Raw genomic sequence first — 19600 nt, 5'->3', positions numbered from 1 at the left:
AGAAGGCTGCCAAGTTCCAGAGAGGAGAGAAACGAGGCCACAGTGCGTGCACACCCCACCCAGGACAGTATGCCTAGGGGACTCTGAAAGGCGGTCCTCTTACCACGGCAGCTGGTCTGCAGAGCCCCAGGGAGGCCATGCTGTCCTTGGTGCCAGAACACCGAAATCTGGGCCCTCTGCCTGCTGCCTGTTTATAAATGACGTTCTGGGTTAAGCCTCTGTCAATGACTTTCCAGAATTGCCCCCTCCCCTACAGCTCAGGCGAGAGACAGGCTGCTTGTGAGCCAACCTCCAACTCAGGAGTAGACCTTGAACAGACTGTTTGAGAAAAGGCAAAAAAACAAAATCAGGTCAGGGGTGAGCTGGGAGGAGGCAGTGAAAAGCTGCTGCCCATGTGTTCTGACTGAAGGATTAAAGGGCAGTGGTATTTGGGTTTTACAAGGGGAGGAGGACCGGGGCCAGGGATGGGAGAGCCAGGCAGGAGAGCGAGCTTCTGGCCTAAGAAAAGGAGCAGAGGATCCAACAGGAGAAGAAAAAAATGAGGTGTCTAATGTCTTTCTCCCCCTCCTGAGACCTCGGGATGCCTCAGGTTGTGCCCCTGGGAACTGGTAACATCATGGGGACAGGAGACTGGATTCCTCACAAGGGCACATGTTACCCAGTGGCTCTTGTGGGTTGTTGGCCTGGTATGACCTCGTCAGCAAGGTTTTTTCTAATTTTTTAAAATCAATTTATTTTATTTATTTTTGGCTGCGTTGGATCTTCGTTGCTGCGCACGGGCTTTCTCTAGTTGTGGCAAGCGGGGGCTACTCTTTGTTGCAGTGCGTGGGCCTCTCACTGCGGTGGCTTCTCTTGTTGCGGAGCACGGGCTCTAGGCGCGCAGGCTTCAGCAGTTGTGGCACGCGGGCTTCAGTAGTTGTGGCTCATGGGCTCTAGAGCGCAGGCTCAGCAGTTGTGGCGCACGGGCTTAGTTGCTCCGCGGCATGTGGGATCTTCCAGCACCAGGGTTCAAATCCGTGTCCCCTGCATTGGCAGGCGGATTCTTAACAACTGTGCCGCCAGGGAAGCCCTAGCAAGGTTTTTAAATGCGTGCCCACATTATTAAGCCCACCCAGACCAATTCATTTAGTGCAGTGTTCTCCCAAAGACCACTCCGGTCAAGAACAGGAGTAGAGGGACTTCCCTGGTGGTCCAGTGGGGAAGACTCTGTGCTCCCAACGCAGGGGCCCTAGGTTCAATTCCTGATCAGGGAACTAGATCCCGCATGCATGCCGCAACTAAGAGTTCGCATGCCGCAACTAAAAAATCCTGCATCCTGCAACAAAGATCCCGCGTGCCGCAACTAAGACCCGGCGCAGCCAAAATAAATAAAATAAATAAATAAAAATAAATCTTTAAAAAAAAAAGAACAGGAGTAGCGTTCCCACCCACTGGGTACCACCCAATACCACCAAAACAAAAACAACCAGCCTCAGCTCTGACAAGCTCTTGGAGGCAGCAGAGTCAATAACTCACTGTTCTAACTTTGTTTAGTGTCCAGAACCCAAGGTTAATTAGTCAGAGAGGGCCTTCCCTGGCTCCGTGCGACGACCTGACGTGGCAGCTGGCGCCCAGAGAGCCTGCTAATGAAACGTGGGTGCACCTGGTCCCTAAGTCAGGTGAAGGTCCAAATCACAGGAGCCTCCTGGAGCCCACGAGTTAAGTGAAAACCCAGTGGGGGAGGGAACTTGCTCACTGCTCTCAGATCCAGATCCTGACCCGCACAGCTACCTGTGTTTCCACCTCTTCATCGTTCTCCAGAGCTGGCAATAAGCAGCCTCGTGCTTCCCCTCCAGCCCACCAAGGAAGGGTGCGAACCACTAATAAACCCTGCAAAGACCGGCAGCTGGAGATCCCGGGAGATGAGGCCAGAATGACACTCCAACGAGAGGCTCCATCCAGGAATAGTAAAATGTTTTGGGGGATTAACAACATATACCTTGCACGGTTGTTTGTGAGGGTCAATGGATCTGGTTACTATGACTAGCCACTTTCTATTCAACAGCAGCGGGAATGACATCTAGAGATGAGACTGGAGGTTAAGGAGGAGACTGACAGGTGGCCTGGCAGGGAAAGAGGAAGAGGAAGTGCTCCAGCAAGAGGGAGCATTGTGACGGGAAGGCCACCTGGCTTTGCGTGTTCACAAGCCATGTGTGGCTTGGTGTGACTGGGACACCCGTTGCCACAACAAGGCTGGGGAGAAAGGCAAGCTCCCTACCCCTCACTGCATCACAGAGGGACGTAATCATCTGTGCAGCTGTTTCCAGTCTAAGCAGAACATCCAGCATTGGAAATTGCAGCAACTAACTTTCTACGCAGCTGTGAAATACCACCAAGGCCACCAATTACTACTTCTTCATGGTTGTTTTCTTCATCTTAGGAAACAATTTGGGGGAAGGAGTAAGGGTCTGTCGCAGGTAAACTGGTGGCCAAGTTATTCTGGTTTCATGGGTTGCTCAGATGTAGAAACAACACTGTTGACCCTACGTGTGACAGACAGACCGGACATCCCATCAGGGACTCCAAGTAGGAACGACATCGGTCTGCACTCAGCTCTGGGGATGGGAACATGGTCAACAAGAGGCAGATCTTGCATCCATCTCAAGCCTCTTGTCTCGCACTACGAGAGCAGCTGGACCCCCCTAATGGCCTTGGTCCCCCATTCTTCTCTATCACCCCAAATCCAGCCACAGAGGCATTGAGAGTCTATAACTTCTAGGAGCAAAGCAAGCAGAATGTCTTCCATTTATTCAAAAAGCTTATAAGGAATGCCCACCGGGTAACAGAAACAATGCTAGGTGCTATGGAGAAACAAAGATAGAAGGTGATGTGACCCCTGCACTTTAAGAATTCACCATGCGTAGGGGCTTCCCTGGTGGCACAGTGGTTGAGAATCTGCCTGCCAATGCAGGGGACACAGGTTCGAGCTCTGGTCTGGGAAGATCCCACATGCCACGGAGCAACTGGGCCCGTGAGCCACAAATACTGAGCCTGTGCGTCTGGAGCCTGTGCTCCGCCACAAGAGAGGCCATGACGGTGAGAGGCCCGCGCACCACGATGAAGAGTGGCCCCTGCTCGCCGCAACTAGAGAAAGCCCTCGCACAGAAACGAAGACCCAACACAGCCAATAAATAAATAAATAAATATTAAAAAAAAAAAAAAGAATTCACCATGTGGATGGTGGAGGCAAGACCTACACGTGGCAAATGAGCTTCCACCACCAGAATTAATGACCAAAGGATGACGCCACAGGGTATAGGGTCACAGGGCTTTTCCAGGCCTCTGCTGGCACTTTGTCACCCTCAGAAAGACACAACAAGCCCACTACTTGGAGACATCAGCTCCAGACTAATGAACAGATGCTTCTAGATTGACCCAACCCAACCCTAGTGTTAGGGAGCCTCACAATTTCCAAGAAACCCCCATTCCCTTCCTCCTCCACACAGCTCACACCTTCCAGCACCACGACTCCCCTGGTCCAGCGCCACAGCTTGAGCTCTGGGAACTGGGCTGAACTGCAGCTCCAGCACGTAATTCGCTCTTTGACTTGGGAATATTCATAACCCTTTGAACCTTAGTTTCCTGATCTATAAAATGCAGAAAGATCTGAGTCATCTTGTAGAGTTGCTCTGAGGGCTTCAAGAGGTCATGTGTTTTTGAAATACCCAGAGAGTCTGGCACATTGGTGATGCCCAGAAGAGTGATCCTAATGGTCAGTCCTTGTGATACCAGCCTTCATCCATCTCTCTTCCCATCATGCCCAGGGGCTCAAGATAAGAGAGGTAGCAACACAGAAACAAACTTGGGGGCCAAGAATAGCGTGTCAGTCTCAGGGAGGATGATGACCAGAAGGAGCTGTGAGTTACTAAGCCCAGGGCCCTGCCTCTGCGACCATCGGCCAGTGCTGTGCTGGGACTCACCTTGCATTCTGGGCTTCGGTTTCTTCAACCGTTACGCCAGGGGCAGTAATGGCCATGCCTTCTTCACGAAGGTGGTGTGGGTAAAAAATCAATAAAACCATAAAACCTTTACTGTAGTGCACTGTGCTACTGAAGTGCCAGGCCCTATGGAGACTCAGTGTGGTTGAGAGGAGAGAGTGGGGAGGAGGGGTAAACAAGATACAGTTAAATCAAGATACAGTAAGACAGGCACCAAAAAGAATAAAACACCAAGGAACAGATTTAACAAAAGTGCGGACTGGTTTGCTGAAAACTACAAAATATCATTGAAAGAATGTAAAGACCTAAACAAGAACACCTCATTTTCACAGATCAGAGACTTAATATTGTTTAAATGGCAATACTCCCCAAACTGATCTACAGATTCAATGCATGCAATCTCTATCAAGAAATCACAGCTTACTTTATTAGAAATTGACAAGATGATTCTTTGCATGGGAATGCAAAGGAACCAGAACAGCCAAAAAAATACTGAAAAAGAAGATCACAGTTGGAGGACTCACACTTGCCAATTTCAAAACTTACTACAAGGCTACAGTAATCAAAATGGTGTGGTACTGGGATATGGATAGACATATAGATCAGTGGAAGAGATTGAGGGCCCAGAAAACTCTCACATTTACAGCCAATCGATCGATCTTCAACAGGGTACCAAGACAATTCAACAAACGGTGCTGGAACAACCAGATATATACATGCAAAAGAATGAAGTTGGACCCTAACCTCACACCATCTACAGAATCTCACACAAAATGGATCAAAGACTTAAATTTAAGGCCTGAAACTATAAAAATCTTAGAATAAAATATAAATCCTTGTGGCCTTGGATTAGGCAATGGTTTCTTAGCTATGACAGCAAAAGCACAAGCAATCAAAAAGAACATAGGTAAACTGGCTTCATCAAAATAAAAAAACTTTTGTGCTTTCAAGGACCCCAGCAAGAAAATGAAAAGACAAACCACAGAATGGGAGAAAAGTTTTATAAATCATATAACCTGATAAGGGTCTAATATCCAGAATATATAAAGAACTCTTACAACTCAATGACAAAAACACAAACAACACAACTAAAAATGGGCAACAGATGTGAATACACATTTCTCTGAAGAAGACATATGAATGGCCAATAAGCATAAGAAAAGATGCTCAACATCATTAGCCTTACAGAAAATGCAAATCAAAACCACAACAGGGGGCTTCCCTGGTGGCGCAGTGGTTGAGAGTCCGCCTGCCGATGCAGGGGACACGGGTTCGTGCCCTGGTCCAGGAAGATCCCACATGCCGCGGAGCAGCTGGGCCCGTGAGCCATGGCTGCTGAGCCTGCGCGACCGGAGCCTGTGCTCCGCAACGGGAGAGGCCACAACAGAGAGGTCCGCGTACCGCAAAAAAAAAAAAAAACCCACAAGAGGATACTACTTCACACCCACTAGGGTGACTATAATCAAAAAGACAGACAATAATAAGTATTGGCGAGGATATGGAGAAACTGGAACGCTCATACACTGCTGGTGGGAATATAAAATGACTACTTTGGAAAACTCTTTGAAGTTCCTCAAACAATTAAATACAGAGTTATCAAATGATCCAGCTCTTAGATATATACACAAGAGAAATGAAGACATTTGTCCACACAAAAACATGCATTTAAATGATCATAGTAGCACTGTTCATAATAATCAAAAATTGGAAACAACCTAAATGTCCAACTGATGAATGGATAAACAAAATGTTGTATAGCCATACAATGGAATATTATTCAACCATTAAAAATTAAGTATTGTTACTTGCTACACAGTAGATGAACCTTGAAAATATTCTAACTAAAATAAGCCAGACACAAAAGGCCACTATTATACGATTCCATTTCTATGTAATGTGTAGAGGAGGTAAACCCATAGAGACAGAAAATGGTTGCCAGAGGCTGTAGGGGAAGGTTTCCTTCTGGGAAACAGGGTTTCTTTTTGGGGTGATAAGAATGTTCTAGAATTAGATAGGGGTGATGGTTGTATAACACTGTGGATATACTAAAACCACTGAATTATACACTTTAAAAAGGTGAATTTTAAAGAATGTGAAATATATCTCAATAAAGCTGTTATAAAAATAAAATTTTAAAAGTAATGCATGTTAAAGCTTCTTGAAAAGTTAACCTTCTTATGCAAATAAGTTTTTTGTGTTTGCCTTTTAACCATCAATCAGAAGTCTAGATGCTCCTTGATCTCAGAGAGTTTTCTAATAAGGGGAGGAGGGGTTTCTGTAGACAAAGGAAATTCAGTGCTGGGTTATTCCAGGATGTGGTACCTTTGTTGATATTTATTAATTTGTTTAAAAATAACAAACACATTATAAGCTAACATAAATATTTTAATAAAATATAACTATATTTTTAAAAAATTAGTGAGAAGAATGGGTCTTGTTTTACATTTTGCAAATCTCTTCAATGTTCAGCTCAACAGAAGACGCTGGATTCTCATATCTGCACTTCTGTGTTCAATTTATTGTAATAAGTAGAGTCTATGAAGAAAATCTAGACTCGCCCAGACATGTAGTTGCAAAAGGGAGGAATATTTTAATTGCCTTTTCAGACAATTGTGGATACCACTGTTGGATACTAATTTGACAAAATTTGACAAATGGTAGTTAATTATAATGTGAAATATGAAACCCTATGGACTTTAATGTACTGTTACGTTAAAAATCCATTGGCCTTTCTTTTTTCCCTAATAAATTTTATTTATTTATTTATTTATTTATTTTTGGCTGCATTAGGTCTTTGTTGCTGTGCGCGGGCTTTCTCTACTTGCAGCAAGCAGGGTCTACTCTTTCGTTGCGGTGCGTGGGCTTCTCATTGTGGTGGCTTCTCTTGTTGCGGAGCACGGGCTCTAGGCGCATGGGCTTCAGTAGTTGTGGCACACGGGCTTAACTGCTCCGCGGCATGTGGGATCTTCCCGGACCAGGGCTCGAACCCGTGTCCCCTGCATTGGCAGGCGGATTCTTAACCACTGCACCACCAGGGTAGCCCCCATTGGCCTTTCTTAAATTGCAAATGGGCCTTTTCCCAACATGATTTTGTAACGTCATACACTGGTCATTTGGAAAATACCAGTTTACTGAGTTATCCTAATCCTCAAGATGCTGACACATTTTACTGATATAATAAAATGCCAAGATGTCACAGATGTAATATCACCATCAATCTCATCAGAAAACTCTAAGTATTGAGAAGTTGTCGAGCACAAGAGGATGGATACAAGCTTTCCAAATGCTAATTTTGGCCTGAAAGCTCTAATTTTACCAAATACTATTGGTAAACAAACTGGCAACAAATACTATTAGTTGTTTTCTTTGAAGCAACAGGCTCACTACATTCATTTTCGAGAAAAAGTCTGTCGGATACCCCAGTCTGAATAACCACAGCTGCCAGTTATTTTCAAGTAAAAACAGCATCTCCTGAAAATACGGCTAGTTCAGCTCGGCTAGTTCAGCTCGTAACTCAAAACCCCCCTGAAGGAGTTTCCCTCGAGCCAAACAATGCAGTTTGTTTACTTCCCATCTCATCATCATAGAATATCAAAGACCTGCACACAAGCATAGAGAGTTAATAAAATGAGCCATCTTTACTGTTTCATCAAGGCCAGTCTTAAGTGAAGCTGGCTCTTTTGAACTGCAAGGGTGTGGAGGTGAAGGGATCCGCCCTGACTCCTGCAAAGCTGCCAGCCGTTTTGCCCACCATTGCTTTTGCACCATCAGTGCAAATGTCAACACAGTGGGAAAGGCAGGTAACTTCCTAGTATTATATGAAAATCTGACTCAGGGACCCCCTCGAAATGGTCTTGAGGACCTGCAGGGACCTGGGGACCCCACTTGAAGAACCACTGGTCTAGGAAGCCATTCCCTGTGGACTGAGAGAAGGAAAAACAACTTTAAAATAAAGCAAACAGGCTTCTTCACTTTGTGACATAAGAGGAGGTAGTGGAGGTGAGTGCAGAATGGGCTGTGATTCCTGCACTGAGTCAAGGCAGGCGGACTGACCTCAGTGCCCTATATTTGACCACCTTAAAGGGCCCAGTTGTTTCAACTGAGCAGATGGCTTCCTGCGGTTTCAAAGTCTTACAAACAAGCTCTCTGTCCCACACCACCTTTCCACTCCTTTGACCTTGACACAAAAGAGGCCCCTTCAATCTCGGGATTGTTCTGCTCTACAGTAGACAGGGCAAAGAGGAACACATGTGGCTGGGGAAGGATGGCAGGAAGCAAGGGAGAAAGGGAAGAGGGCAGCAAATATCTCACCTTGGCTCTGCCCAGTTGCCCCCAGTCTCAGTTCACCCAGGGGGCACAGAGGGGGCTTCCTACCAATTCTCTGCATTCCTACCGCATTCCTCTCCTGCCAGGTCAGAGCTGGCCTAGATTCCTGCCAACTCGCCCCTTAGTTCAATGTGAACAAAGGGGTTTTCCCCCTTTTGCTTCCCCCAGACTAAGGTCTCTTGGTAGGAAAGGCCCCCTTCTCTGCACCTCAGCTATCAGCTCCCACCCAGCAGCAACCAACACAAGACCCCATGTTGGCTCAAAGCCTTATCCTCCCATGATTCCAGTAAAACAATGTGAAGTCAGGGTGGGAACGAATTTCTCATTTGAGACAAGACTGTTACAACTGCAGCAGCAAGAAAGCTGCTGGCCCGGGAGCCAAGTGCAGAAAACAGACTGCCATTCAGGCCCGAGGGAGAAACAATAGGCCCTTATCCTACACTCTGGTCTAGGCCAAGAGCTGCTAAGCAGAGCTGGAAGGCCCGATGGGTAGCCCCTGGACAGGGCTGCCCTAGGATACGTGGGGTCCCAGGCAAACACTTGGGGGGGGGCGGGGAAATCCCCTTATCTATATAAAAAACTTGAGTCGCTCAAAATTAGCGTGTCAGCACCATTTTGGCCGCCCAACCTCACACAACCCTACAAAGGACTGTCGCAGCCGCCAGTGGAATCTGCCCTCCTGGAACGGGGCCTGGACTCAGGGCCCTGGGACAACCCCGCAGGACATCTGGTTGTCCCTGCACAGGGTAGAGGGTTGAGAGCTCCCCAAAGGGGCTGATGTGGGTCCCAGTCTGGGTTCGGAATGTCCAGCTGGAACAGCACTGGAGGGAGGCACTCCAACGTGTGGGCCCCTCAGGTGCACAGTTCCAGGCAGAGGCCACACGTGCCCGGCCTAAGGGTGGCCCTGGCCCTGCAGACACAACCACAGTCATGGCCTGAAGGGCTACGAGGGCTGCCTTCAAAAAAGAAATCAGGGCCTCACAGCCCGGGTACTTCTTGTTTTCCGGTCACTGCTACCTGGGCAACCCCGAACTCAGTTTCTTCCACCTGTGCTCCTGTGGGTACCAAGGCGGTTTGTTCTGAATTCACACCTCACCCCTGCCCAGTACCTCTCAGTAAGGTCAGCAGGTAAGAGGCCAGGAAAAAAAGACATCAGGAAGACTTTGCTGGGAGTTCTTCCAGGGAAGGGCTGAGCCTGGCCTGAAGTAAACACACCTAACAGATGTGAGGAGAAAACCAAATAATCCACAATCTGATAATCCGCTGCCGGGCAAGAAAGCATTTAATTCAACTTGAAACAAGCCCTTCTGCCATCACCCCAGTGACACCACAGGGGCTAGTTAAGAGCTGTGCCACACAGGGTCCTAGGGTGCGTCAGTGGGAAGGGACTCACCAGGACGACACAGCTCCGGAAGAGACTCCAGCTGGGGAGGGGGAGGCGTGGCTCCAGCCAGGGAGGGGGCGTGGCTGCCATAGCCCCTCCCACCCTCTACTCCAGTTCACTGAGAGTTTGAGACGTGAAACCTGCCCCAAGTTCCCCGGTGTTCTGCCAAGATCCTCACCCAGCCGCGCCTGCTGTGAAGCAGATAACAGCACAGCGGGGGAGGCTTCTCCTGGCCCACTCGGGTTAAGGCACTCTCCTTACATCAAGGCTGCAATTACACAGCAACTGGCCTTCTCTGTCTGCCTCCCCTGAGGACAGGAGATCAGGGCTGTTTTTCTGGTTCCCTGCTGTGTCTCCAGTGTGTAGCACGGGGCCTGGAACAGGGTGAGCACTCAATAAATGGTTGGGAAGCAAATGCAAGTCTCTCTCAGCTACACAGTGGCCCCTGAGGCTGAGGGCTAGCTGCTGACCACTCAGAGCCCAGTGACCATGGAGACCAAGGGCTCCATCCCCGACGGGGTGGGTCTGTGCCAGGGGCCCTCCCCTCGGTGGGGGCTACTGGGAGAGGGGCAATAGGCCTCAGCGAGCTTCATGGGGAACAGTTCATTGAGAGGCACTGGGCCAGGTTCTGAGACTTCCATGAGACTTCCATAAGACAAATATCCTTAAGTCTTGCGCTAAAGGAACAGAGAGGGCGATCAGGTGGAATTCCTGACCCTGAGGAGCAAGCGTGGGGGGAGAGGGAAAGGCTGGTTCCAATCCTCGGAGGCCCCAGATTCGGTTCACTCTCCCTTCTCCTTTCTCAGTCCTCGCCTAGCACCAGCTACTGCTTGAATCTTTTAGCATTTCAAGCTAAGTGCTAACTACCCTTTCTCCCCATGCTGGCTCAGTCTCTCCCTAAATGCTTTTATACCACCACCGCCCGCCTCTGCTTCAGTCCCTCCTCCTCCTCACCCCCTGAACAAACACAACAACCAGCGTTGCTTTTAGCCACCAACAGAGTCTGCCAGAACTCCCTCTACTGCTGGCGGGACTGGCAAAAACGAAGGAGCTTTTCGCGGGGCCCGGACCTCCTCCCTCACTCTCCCATCAATCCTCAGGCTTTCCGTGCGTGGGCTCCACTTTCCAGGGAAGGCACCCAGTTCTCATTCACCACATCCTTCCTGAGTGCCCCCACCATTCGGCCCAGCCCAGTGCCTTCCCCCAGCAACGGGCAGGCCCAGTTCATGGCTCTGGACAGAACACCTGTTCTGCTTGTTGCCAAGCACATTTATTTGTGCAGTCTGTGTTCCGAAGAAGGTTAAGAGGAGCCTTACTTCCCAAGTGACGTGGCTGGCTACAGGCAGCAAGTAGCTCACTGCACTGCCAGGCCTGAGACCACGGCTTATTCATCTTGGCATCCCAAACCTAGCAGAGCAGGGAACCAAGCAGGCACTGGGTAAACGTTTAGAGAACAAATAAACCCTAAAGGGAGAGAAACATGGCTCTGCAGAATGTACAGAAAACTTGGTGGCAGAATACCTGACCTCGGGCAAATCATCTGCAAAATGAGACCGCTGATACCCCTTAGGAATGTATGTGAAAGTACTTTGCTTACTGTAAGGGCCTATGCAAATTGGTATAGGTTTCCAGAGATGGCCCCTCACCTTTTCCTACCTGGGATAAGGAGTTCAAGGATATGGAAAATTGATAAGCCAAGAAAAAAAGTCAGGTCTGAAATTCCAGAACTAAGCTCCAAGGAAAACAGGAGCCAGGCCCGGGATGATCGCATTTTATCGTGGTTGATGTGTTTGTTGCTTTGTACATTGCTCTCAGGCTCTGTCTGGTATGTCTGTGTTTTGCCTAAGCTGGATCTAAGCTTCCCGGTAATCTAACACCTACATAAATGCATGTCAACTGCTCTGAAATAAGAAAGTTGCTGACAAGGGGAAAGGGTCTGGAAAACTGCTGGCATCGTGTATAACAAGGGAGAGATGAGTTTTTGGCCTGAGGTGCTGGCAAAAGGCACCTCAGGCCTGGCCTCAGCCTTCCGGACAGCGACACTCACAGCTCCGGGTGGGCTGTGGGCAGGTCCTTGGAAGGGCTGCCTAGGGCCTGGGATGGTCCATGAGGACCTCCTGCTGCAGGGAGGGGAGAAATTGGGATCCTGTTAGCTCTCCCCTAAGTTAGCACGTGTTCCTATCCAGCATGGAGCACCCAGCATCCTCTGCAAAATCTTGAGTCAAAATGCCCAAGTCCCTACCCTTGCTACAGCTTGTGAGCTCTCTAGGTGGTAAGGAAAACAGCAAGTAAAATCTTTCCTCCTCCTAAGTAATCCTGAACTAAAGGAAAATTCATGTGAAGGCAATGAGCACTCTTGTCTCCACCTGCAGCTCCTGCGGAAGGGAGATAAATAAACCACCAGGCCTGAGTCTGTAAGAGTCTACTCTGCTGCTAACATTTCTACTTCTGACATTCTCTTTTTGGGGTGGGGAGGTGAGATGGGTGGGAAGGTGAGAGGCAAAAGAACAAATAAATAAGGGAATGAATAAAAGGCTTCCCCACCCCCTAAGTCCCCAGATGTTCTGCTCACCCTGGCCCCAAAGCAGAGCCCCCGCCCAGTGGAGAAGGCCCAGGACCAGAGGGCAGCAACACTCGGGTCTTCTCCCTGAAGATCTCCGATCCAGAAGCGCCCCTAACACAGCAGCTCCTAACACAGCAGCTCCTCAGAGAGGAGCTAGACCAAGCCCCACAAGCCTCCAGCACTCCCAGAAACCAGAGGGTTCCAGAAGAGGCCCTGGGAAAGACTCCAATAATCCTGGCATCATGGGCCCAAGTGGACTGATTCAAACCACCAGGTTAGTCTCAAAGGGTAAAGTAAGTGAACGGAGTCCCTTTTTCTATTTTCAAATTCTCCCTTCACTCACACCCTTAAAGAGCATCTTTGCGGAACCCTGGATGGGGCTTCCTGTGTGCAGTCAGGGACTCTCCAGAGACCTCCAGGAGCTGGACAAGCTGGGAAGGAACAAGAAGCCATTGCCTGGGGGGAGGAGCGCAGGGTGGGAGTGGGGGACAGGGTAGCTACAACAACCAAATGGGCTCCAGGCCAGAGGCAGTGCACAGGCCAATCCTGAGGATCTGTGCTAGGAATAGCAAACAGATAACAAAGGGGGAGGGAGGTTCTAACTCCCATCCTGAGAAAACAATGAGACCTGTCAGTGAGGGGCCTGGTCCAGGCTCCCCACCTTGAATTGAGGTCAGAATCAAAATCTAGGCCTCAACTCTTTGGGGAAGAGGTACTGTATTAATCAAGAAGAAAATGAGTTTATAAAACGGGCATCAGGTCAAAGGCAGATCAGTGACCCAAACTTTTGCATATGATACTGGTTTGACAATATCAGATACAGCCTTGAAAATGTAGGTTACCACAGTGCCTGGCACAAAAGGCTTGTTGAATGAATATGTGGGTAAGTGAATTCGGATTGAGGCTGGTTTGACCTGGAAGAGTCAGAGTAGCAGAGACTGAAAGAAGGTGCGTGTGCAACTAAGCTTATTTTACCACAGACCCAGGATACCGCATGGTCCTAGCTGAGGCATAGAGGGAAGGGGAAGGGAGGAGGGGGAAAGCAAGGGAGATGTGTTCTCAGACTCTACATGCCAACAAGATGAGTCGCAGCTGGCTCAGGAGACACCCTGAAGAAAGGTGCCAGGCTACTCATCAGCAGGACCGTCAGCCCCAGATTGAATATGTGTCTGGGACAAGTAGAGGGGAACAGGAGAAATGGTACGGACCTAAAATCGGGTACATAAAGTGGCAGTCACCAGAAGGCCTGTCTCTCAGGGACCTGCTTGCTGCTTCAGAAAGGGCAAAGGGGCAGCTCTAAGCAATGGCTTCCTGTCGACCCCAAGATCCCAAGACTCTCAGAGCCACTCCTGTCTTCACCGCACCCTCCTGCAAGCAGCCTCACTGGTTTGGCTTTCTTCCTTCTACCTGGGATCAGAACTCCAACCTCTTCAGGGAATGGTGCTGGGCCTGGGCTCCCATTTAATTTGCTTAATGCAGAGAAATGTGGCCGAGGACAAGATGCCTCACTGGGTCCACGGCTCAACGCAGCTGCGTCCATTTATACACATGTCTCCTCCGCTTCTGAGAAAGACGACCCCCAGGGCATCAAGGAGTGTGGCAACAAACCTTGCTGGAAACCTCAACTGCTTGCTAAAAAACCTTCTCCCTTACATTTCTTCAAGCCCTTGGGCAGGATTATCTTTATCTTTACTACAGCCTTAAAGAAGCATTCCAGAAAGGAAACAAAAGCAAAAACAGAACAGAGGCCAAGGATAATCTTGTAAAACAGATGAGAACCAAGATGTCTGAGCAGAGAACCCTGCTTCCAGGCCCTTGGTATCACTCAGAGGCTAGCGGGGAAGGAAAAATAGAAGGAAACCACAGGCTTTGCAAAGGACGCAAGCACAGCAATGACACAGGGAAACACACCACGCGCAGCACTCCACAGCGGGGTGCGTTTTGCTCTTCTGGCAGCGCCTGGCACTGGGCACGGCCTGGGTTGTCGGGCAGAGAGACGAGTCTGAACCTGGGCTCTGCCACTTCGTACCTGCACAACTCTGGGCAATCAGCTCACCTCCTGGAGCCTCAGTTTCCTGAAGGTAACACCTTCCACCCTCCAGAAGAGACCACAGCAGAGCAGAATGGACGGAGCTGCCATTACTATTTTACTGTTGTATCCTTTTATATAAATTGAGTTCTAAATGAGGAAACAAATCAACCTGCAGATACAACATCACCCAAGACTTCTGACCTGATTTTGCCCACACTTTGGAACTCTCCCTGAGAGCTCCAGACTGGCAAACCTCCACAAAGAGAAAGCTACCTCCTCCACATAATTCGCAAAGGGGTTCCTTCCCTAACTCCCAGCTCAGTTAAATAGGAAAAAAGAGACCCACCACCTTCCTAAGTACAAGTCCTCTGTGCTTGTGAATGAGGTTGGGGGTCCCTTTGTCTGCATAAAGCCCACCCAGCATTTACGATCCCAGAAAAGATTTTCTTAAGAAAGAGGGTTTCAGACAGTATTAATTTAAATCAGAGGGGTGGGGGTAGAGAATGGGGTTTGGGGCTTGAAATCTAAACAAACAATAATGACAAGAAGGATGAAGAGGCAGCTACAGAGAGTGATACTTTCATTCAAAAAATCACGGTCCCATCCTAAGATTCAAATATTCTTTTGGTCATCAGCTCAGTGAGGAAAAGCAATGGCCATCAGCTCTGCTGGACTTGCATCTACAACTCCAGGGAGAAGTGCCTGCTCTTCCTCTGCTCTACCCTTTCATTTCCTGTCTCTGGCCCACATCCCCACATGGCTGCAGGTGACATGGGCATGAGTCGTTTACTATCCGTAGGAAGCCGAGAGCCATTGGCCTCCCCATCACTGAGAAGGCCTGTTAGTTGCACTCCAGGTCCTGGGCTCTCCCCTCACTCTGAGGAACTGTCCTGCCCAAGTTTGCCATTAGCTAAAAAGGGGATTTCAGGACTTCCCTTGTGGCGCAGTGGTTGAGAATCTGCCTACCAATGCAGGGGACACGGGTTCAAGCCCTGGTCCGGGAAGATTCCACGTGCTGCGGAGCAACTAAGCCTGTGCACCACAACTATTGAGCCTGTGCTCTAGAGCCCGCGAGCCACAACTACTGAGCCCGCGTATGACAATGACTGAAGCCCACGCACCTAGAGCCCATGCCCCAAACAAGAGAAGCCACAACAATGAGAAGCCCGCGCACCGCAACCAAGAGTAGCCCCTGCTCGCTGCAACTAGAGAAAGCCCACGTGCAGCAACAAAGACCCAATGCAGCCAAAAATAAATAAATAATTTTTTTTAAAAAGGGGGGGTTTCAGACAAGGATGCAGAGAGTATGAGAGCATCCTCATTCCTGGAAAATAACTCCCAAGAGAAAAGCAAGGCACAGGTCAATAACATTAGCTTCATAGACAGAATGGCCAGTCATTGCTACCACATCTCACCTCAAGGTTGCTGAGCCATGAGTGCAGCAGGGAAAGGGGACCAGATACCACTGAGAAGCAAGAAGGCAGACTGGCGAGTATCTCTGCCACTCACAAAGGGAAAGGGAGAAGTCTTAGAAGTCCACCATCTCCTTTCCGCAAAAGAGCTATACCATAGATGAAGGTTTTTTTGTTTTTTTTTTGTGGTACGCGGGCATCTCACCGCTGTGGCCTCTCCCGCTGCGGAGCACAGGCTCCGGACGCGCAGGCTCAGCGGCCATGGCCCACGGGCCCAGCCGCTCCGCGGCATGTGGGATCCTCCCGGACCGGGGCACGAACCCACGTCCCCCACATCGGCAGGCGGACTCCCAACCACCGCGCCACCAGGGAAGCCCTGATGAAGGTTTTAAATGGGTCACGGAAAAGCACACAGCTTTGGAATTCAGAAAATGACAAGGCCACAAAAAGAGAAAGAGAGAAAGAAAAAAGTTAGGAATCAAGGGGGTGTTGGCTTAGCAGAACAAATGGCAAGCACTCTGTTTATTCTTCCTTCTTATTTGCAAACAAGAGAGATGAGATCTTTGGACCAGAGGACAATGGCATCCTAGGCTCCTGTCTCAGAGAAGGTGACTAAGAAGCTATTTAGCAGGAAATGATGAAAGCCAAGCAAACTCCAGATGCAGAGAAGATGATGAAAAGAATGACAGGGCAAATAGTTTTCAAAAAAGAAACTCCTTTGCAGATACAGAATTGTTTGGAGGCCTCTAAAATCTAAAGGCCATAGTCCAGGCAAGACCATTACCTGAACAACCTCTTATAATTAGCAGATATTACCTTTGTGATAAAAGGCAAGCAAGCTATTTTCTATCAGGAAAAAATATGTACACAGCTTACAAATGTAAAATGTAGAGCTCTTACTGAAAGGCACATAAACAATCTGGAACAATAGGTAATTACAGCTAACCTGCAATTGTCCACACTAATGAAATGGGAATAGCAAGCATATGTAATTCAACAAATATTCGTAGCGTACTTCTTAAGTGCCTGGTATAGCAGAGAAAGTAGAATTTTTTTTTAAACTGTATCAAATCATGGTAAATTGATATGACCAGAGACTAGGTCCATGACCAACTAGAATTGTACAGCAGATGGGCCTGATAATGTACATACAGTGGGTTCAAGTATGTACAAAATGTACAGGTGCATTGACACACAGGAGAAATCGGTCCAATGTGATGTGAATAAACTTTCAGTTTACTACTTTAGAAATTTTTTTTTCACTATTTTAACCATTTTAAACTATACACCTCAGTGGTTTTTAGTATATTCAAAATATTGTACATCTATCACCACTATCTAATTCCAGAACATATTCATCACACCCCACAAAGAAACCTGGTACCATTTACGGTCACTCTCCATTTCCCCCTCCCCCCACCAATGGCAACCACTAGTCTAGTTTCTGTCTCTATGAATTTGCCCATTCTGGACATTTCATATAAATTTCATACAGTATGTTGCCTTTTGTGTCTGACTTCTTTAACTTAGCATAGTGTTTTCAAGGTTCATCCATGGTTGTAGCATGTAGCATGAATAACATTCCACTATCTAGATATACCACATTTTGTTTATCCACTCATCAGCTGATAAAAATCTGGGTTGTTTCCACTTTTTGGCTATTATGAATAATGCTACTATGAACATTAATGCATATGTGACATTTTAAATACATAATTTTTAACCATCCAGGCTGGCCTTCCTAGTTATGCTTTAATTAGTCAAGAACTTGACCCCAGTAGTCTGACTCCAGAGCTTGGCGCCCAATCACACCACTGTATTCCTTCATTTTCATTCTCTGATATGGAAGGTAACAGCAGTCCGGAAATGTACTAGATGGCAGAGGGAAGCAGCTGAAATTTAAAAGTCATTGTCAACAGTCTATATACATGAAGCACCAGCTGCATGGACAGAAAACCACCTGATTGTACTCCTTCCTGTCGCCACAACCCAACAGAAGGGAGTTTGCAGATCGTCAGTGAGAAACTCCACAGGCTTACCTTTTGGATCCCTTAGTAAAACAGGGATGCTGTTATGTGCATCCATGCTGCTGTGAGGCTAAGTAAGACGAGGGGGTGACAGGTGGGCGAGCACTTACTCAAGGCCCCGGCACACAACAGGCTTTCAGTAAAGGTTTGTCCATTCATGCAGTAAAGAAAAGGATAGAATTTGGGGTGCTAACTTTGGGTTCTGCTCTCCCCACTTGAAAGAGCTGGATGGTGTCAAACCTACTTAAGATGAAAGAGTGGTGAGGAAGGCAGGAAACCAGAGCACAGGAAACAAATGTTTGTAGAATCAGGACTGAGAGAAAGAAAAGAAAAATGTAAAGAACAGAGGAAACTTATATGAAGAAACAGGAAGGGGAAAAGGCTAAGAAAATAAAAACAAACATACGAATTTATGTCTAAAATGGTCCAAAGAACAGACTGATGCCTTGTGATGAGCACAGCATGACAGGCAGATATCAAAGGGACTAAAGAGCACCACCTGAGAGCAGAGACAGAACTACTAAAGAGGCAGAAATGCCTCAGGGCGCACAGAGGTTCCAGGGCATTTCCCTGGCGAAGGAGGGGAAGCTGGAGAGCAGAGACCTAATAGGGGAAATGAGACCCTATGCAACTGATTACACTGAAAAAGGCAATGCTCCACAGCACAGAACATGTCAGAAATGTGATGGCTACAACTGCTAAACTCAGAAGGCAATTTATAGAACTGAGGCAATAAAAAATGCAAAATTCATGTAAAGAAAGTAGGAGGAGAAAAAAAGGGGCACTAGTAAAGGAGAATATGAAAAAGAAACAGGTATTTTAGAGGAAAGTTGTCTTAATTTTTTATATCATTATAAAATGTAAAGTTCTACAAAAAATGAATATAAACGTGGGAAATAATACCTGTATATTTATGGACACACCTGTAAGAGATGGGCGCCTTCCCAGAATCCTCCTATTTTATTTTGTATACATACAGGGTAAATCACAGTTAGTTTTGGTCAACTGTGGTTAAGTTCAGTCAATTTCAGCTCCTAGCATAGTAGCATCTACCCATTCCCTACCCACCCCAATAGCAGGCAACTGGGCCACTGTTCTTGCAGTACCTGGCACAGAGCTTATGGAGCCAGGGTGGGCAGAAAGGACTCTGTCCTCCAAATACTGAGGACAATCACTGATTGCTGCTTCTTATCACAAAGGTGCAGACAAAGAGACAGACAGCCATTGTTGCTGCATCCCTCTCATCCCCCCCACCCAGCCCCACTGCTGCAAGCCCCACCCCCTCTGGCTGAAGTGACTGCCAGGGGATTTAAAAAGCCCACACCATCTTTTCTCCCACTTCATTTTTGGCTTTTTCTCCTTTTGGAAGCCAGGCATCAAAGACTAGGAAATTCAAAAACAACTGCATATACAGGGAAAATCAGAAAGTGACCATGCATGCCTAGGAAAGAAAACATCTGAAAAGACCTTAAGCTCACACCTCAGGCTGATCCTTGGCACAGAGACAGGCTACAACAATCAAAAAAACAAAAACAGCACACACACCCTGGGAAAGAGGAAGAATCTGATTTCCACAGTTACCCCATTATTAGAATCAACTGTCCCAGTGTTCAACAAAAAATATCACAAGGCATACAAAGAAACAAGAAAGTATGGCCCATTCAGAGGAAAAAAACTAACAGAAACTGTCCCTGAGAAAGACATGTATATATACTAGCAGATATACTAGACAAAGACTTTAAACAACTGTCTTAAAGATGCTCAAAGAACTATCAGAAGATGTGGAGAAAGGCAAGAAAATAAATGAAAATATCAATTAAAAATGAAAAAATCAATAAAGACACAGAAAACCTTAAAAGAAAGAAACAAAAAAAGTCTG

The 19600-nt window shown here is 47.5% G+C and overlaps 1 protein-coding gene across 10 annotated transcripts in view; it reads right to left on the bottom strand.

The window, feature by feature from the left end:
* The window catches only part of PC (pyruvate carboxylase), a 106811-nt gene that overhangs the window by 54927 nt on the left and 32284 nt on the right, over window positions 1–19600 (bottom strand). For 2 of the 10 annotated variants that reach the window (XM_079928639.1, XM_079928646.1), the window contains exon 1: window positions 9697–9966. The exons of the other annotated variants lie outside the window; for them this stretch is intronic. In XM_079928639.1, coding sequence (XP_079784765.1) covers window positions 9697–9777 — 81 coding nt within the window. In that variant the 5' untranslated portion in view covers window positions 9778–9966. Of the gene's footprint in view, window positions 1–9696; window positions 9967–19600 lie in introns of those variants that run through there. 10 annotated transcript variants of the gene reach the window in all.

Source organism: Stenella coeruleoalba (genome assembly GCF_951394435.1).
Source record: "Stenella coeruleoalba genome assembly, chromosome: 8".
NCBI classification, from domain to species: Eukaryota; Metazoa; Chordata; class Mammalia; order Artiodactyla; family Delphinidae; genus Stenella; species Stenella coeruleoalba.
This window is presented reverse-complemented; position numbering and strand designations above follow the sequence as displayed.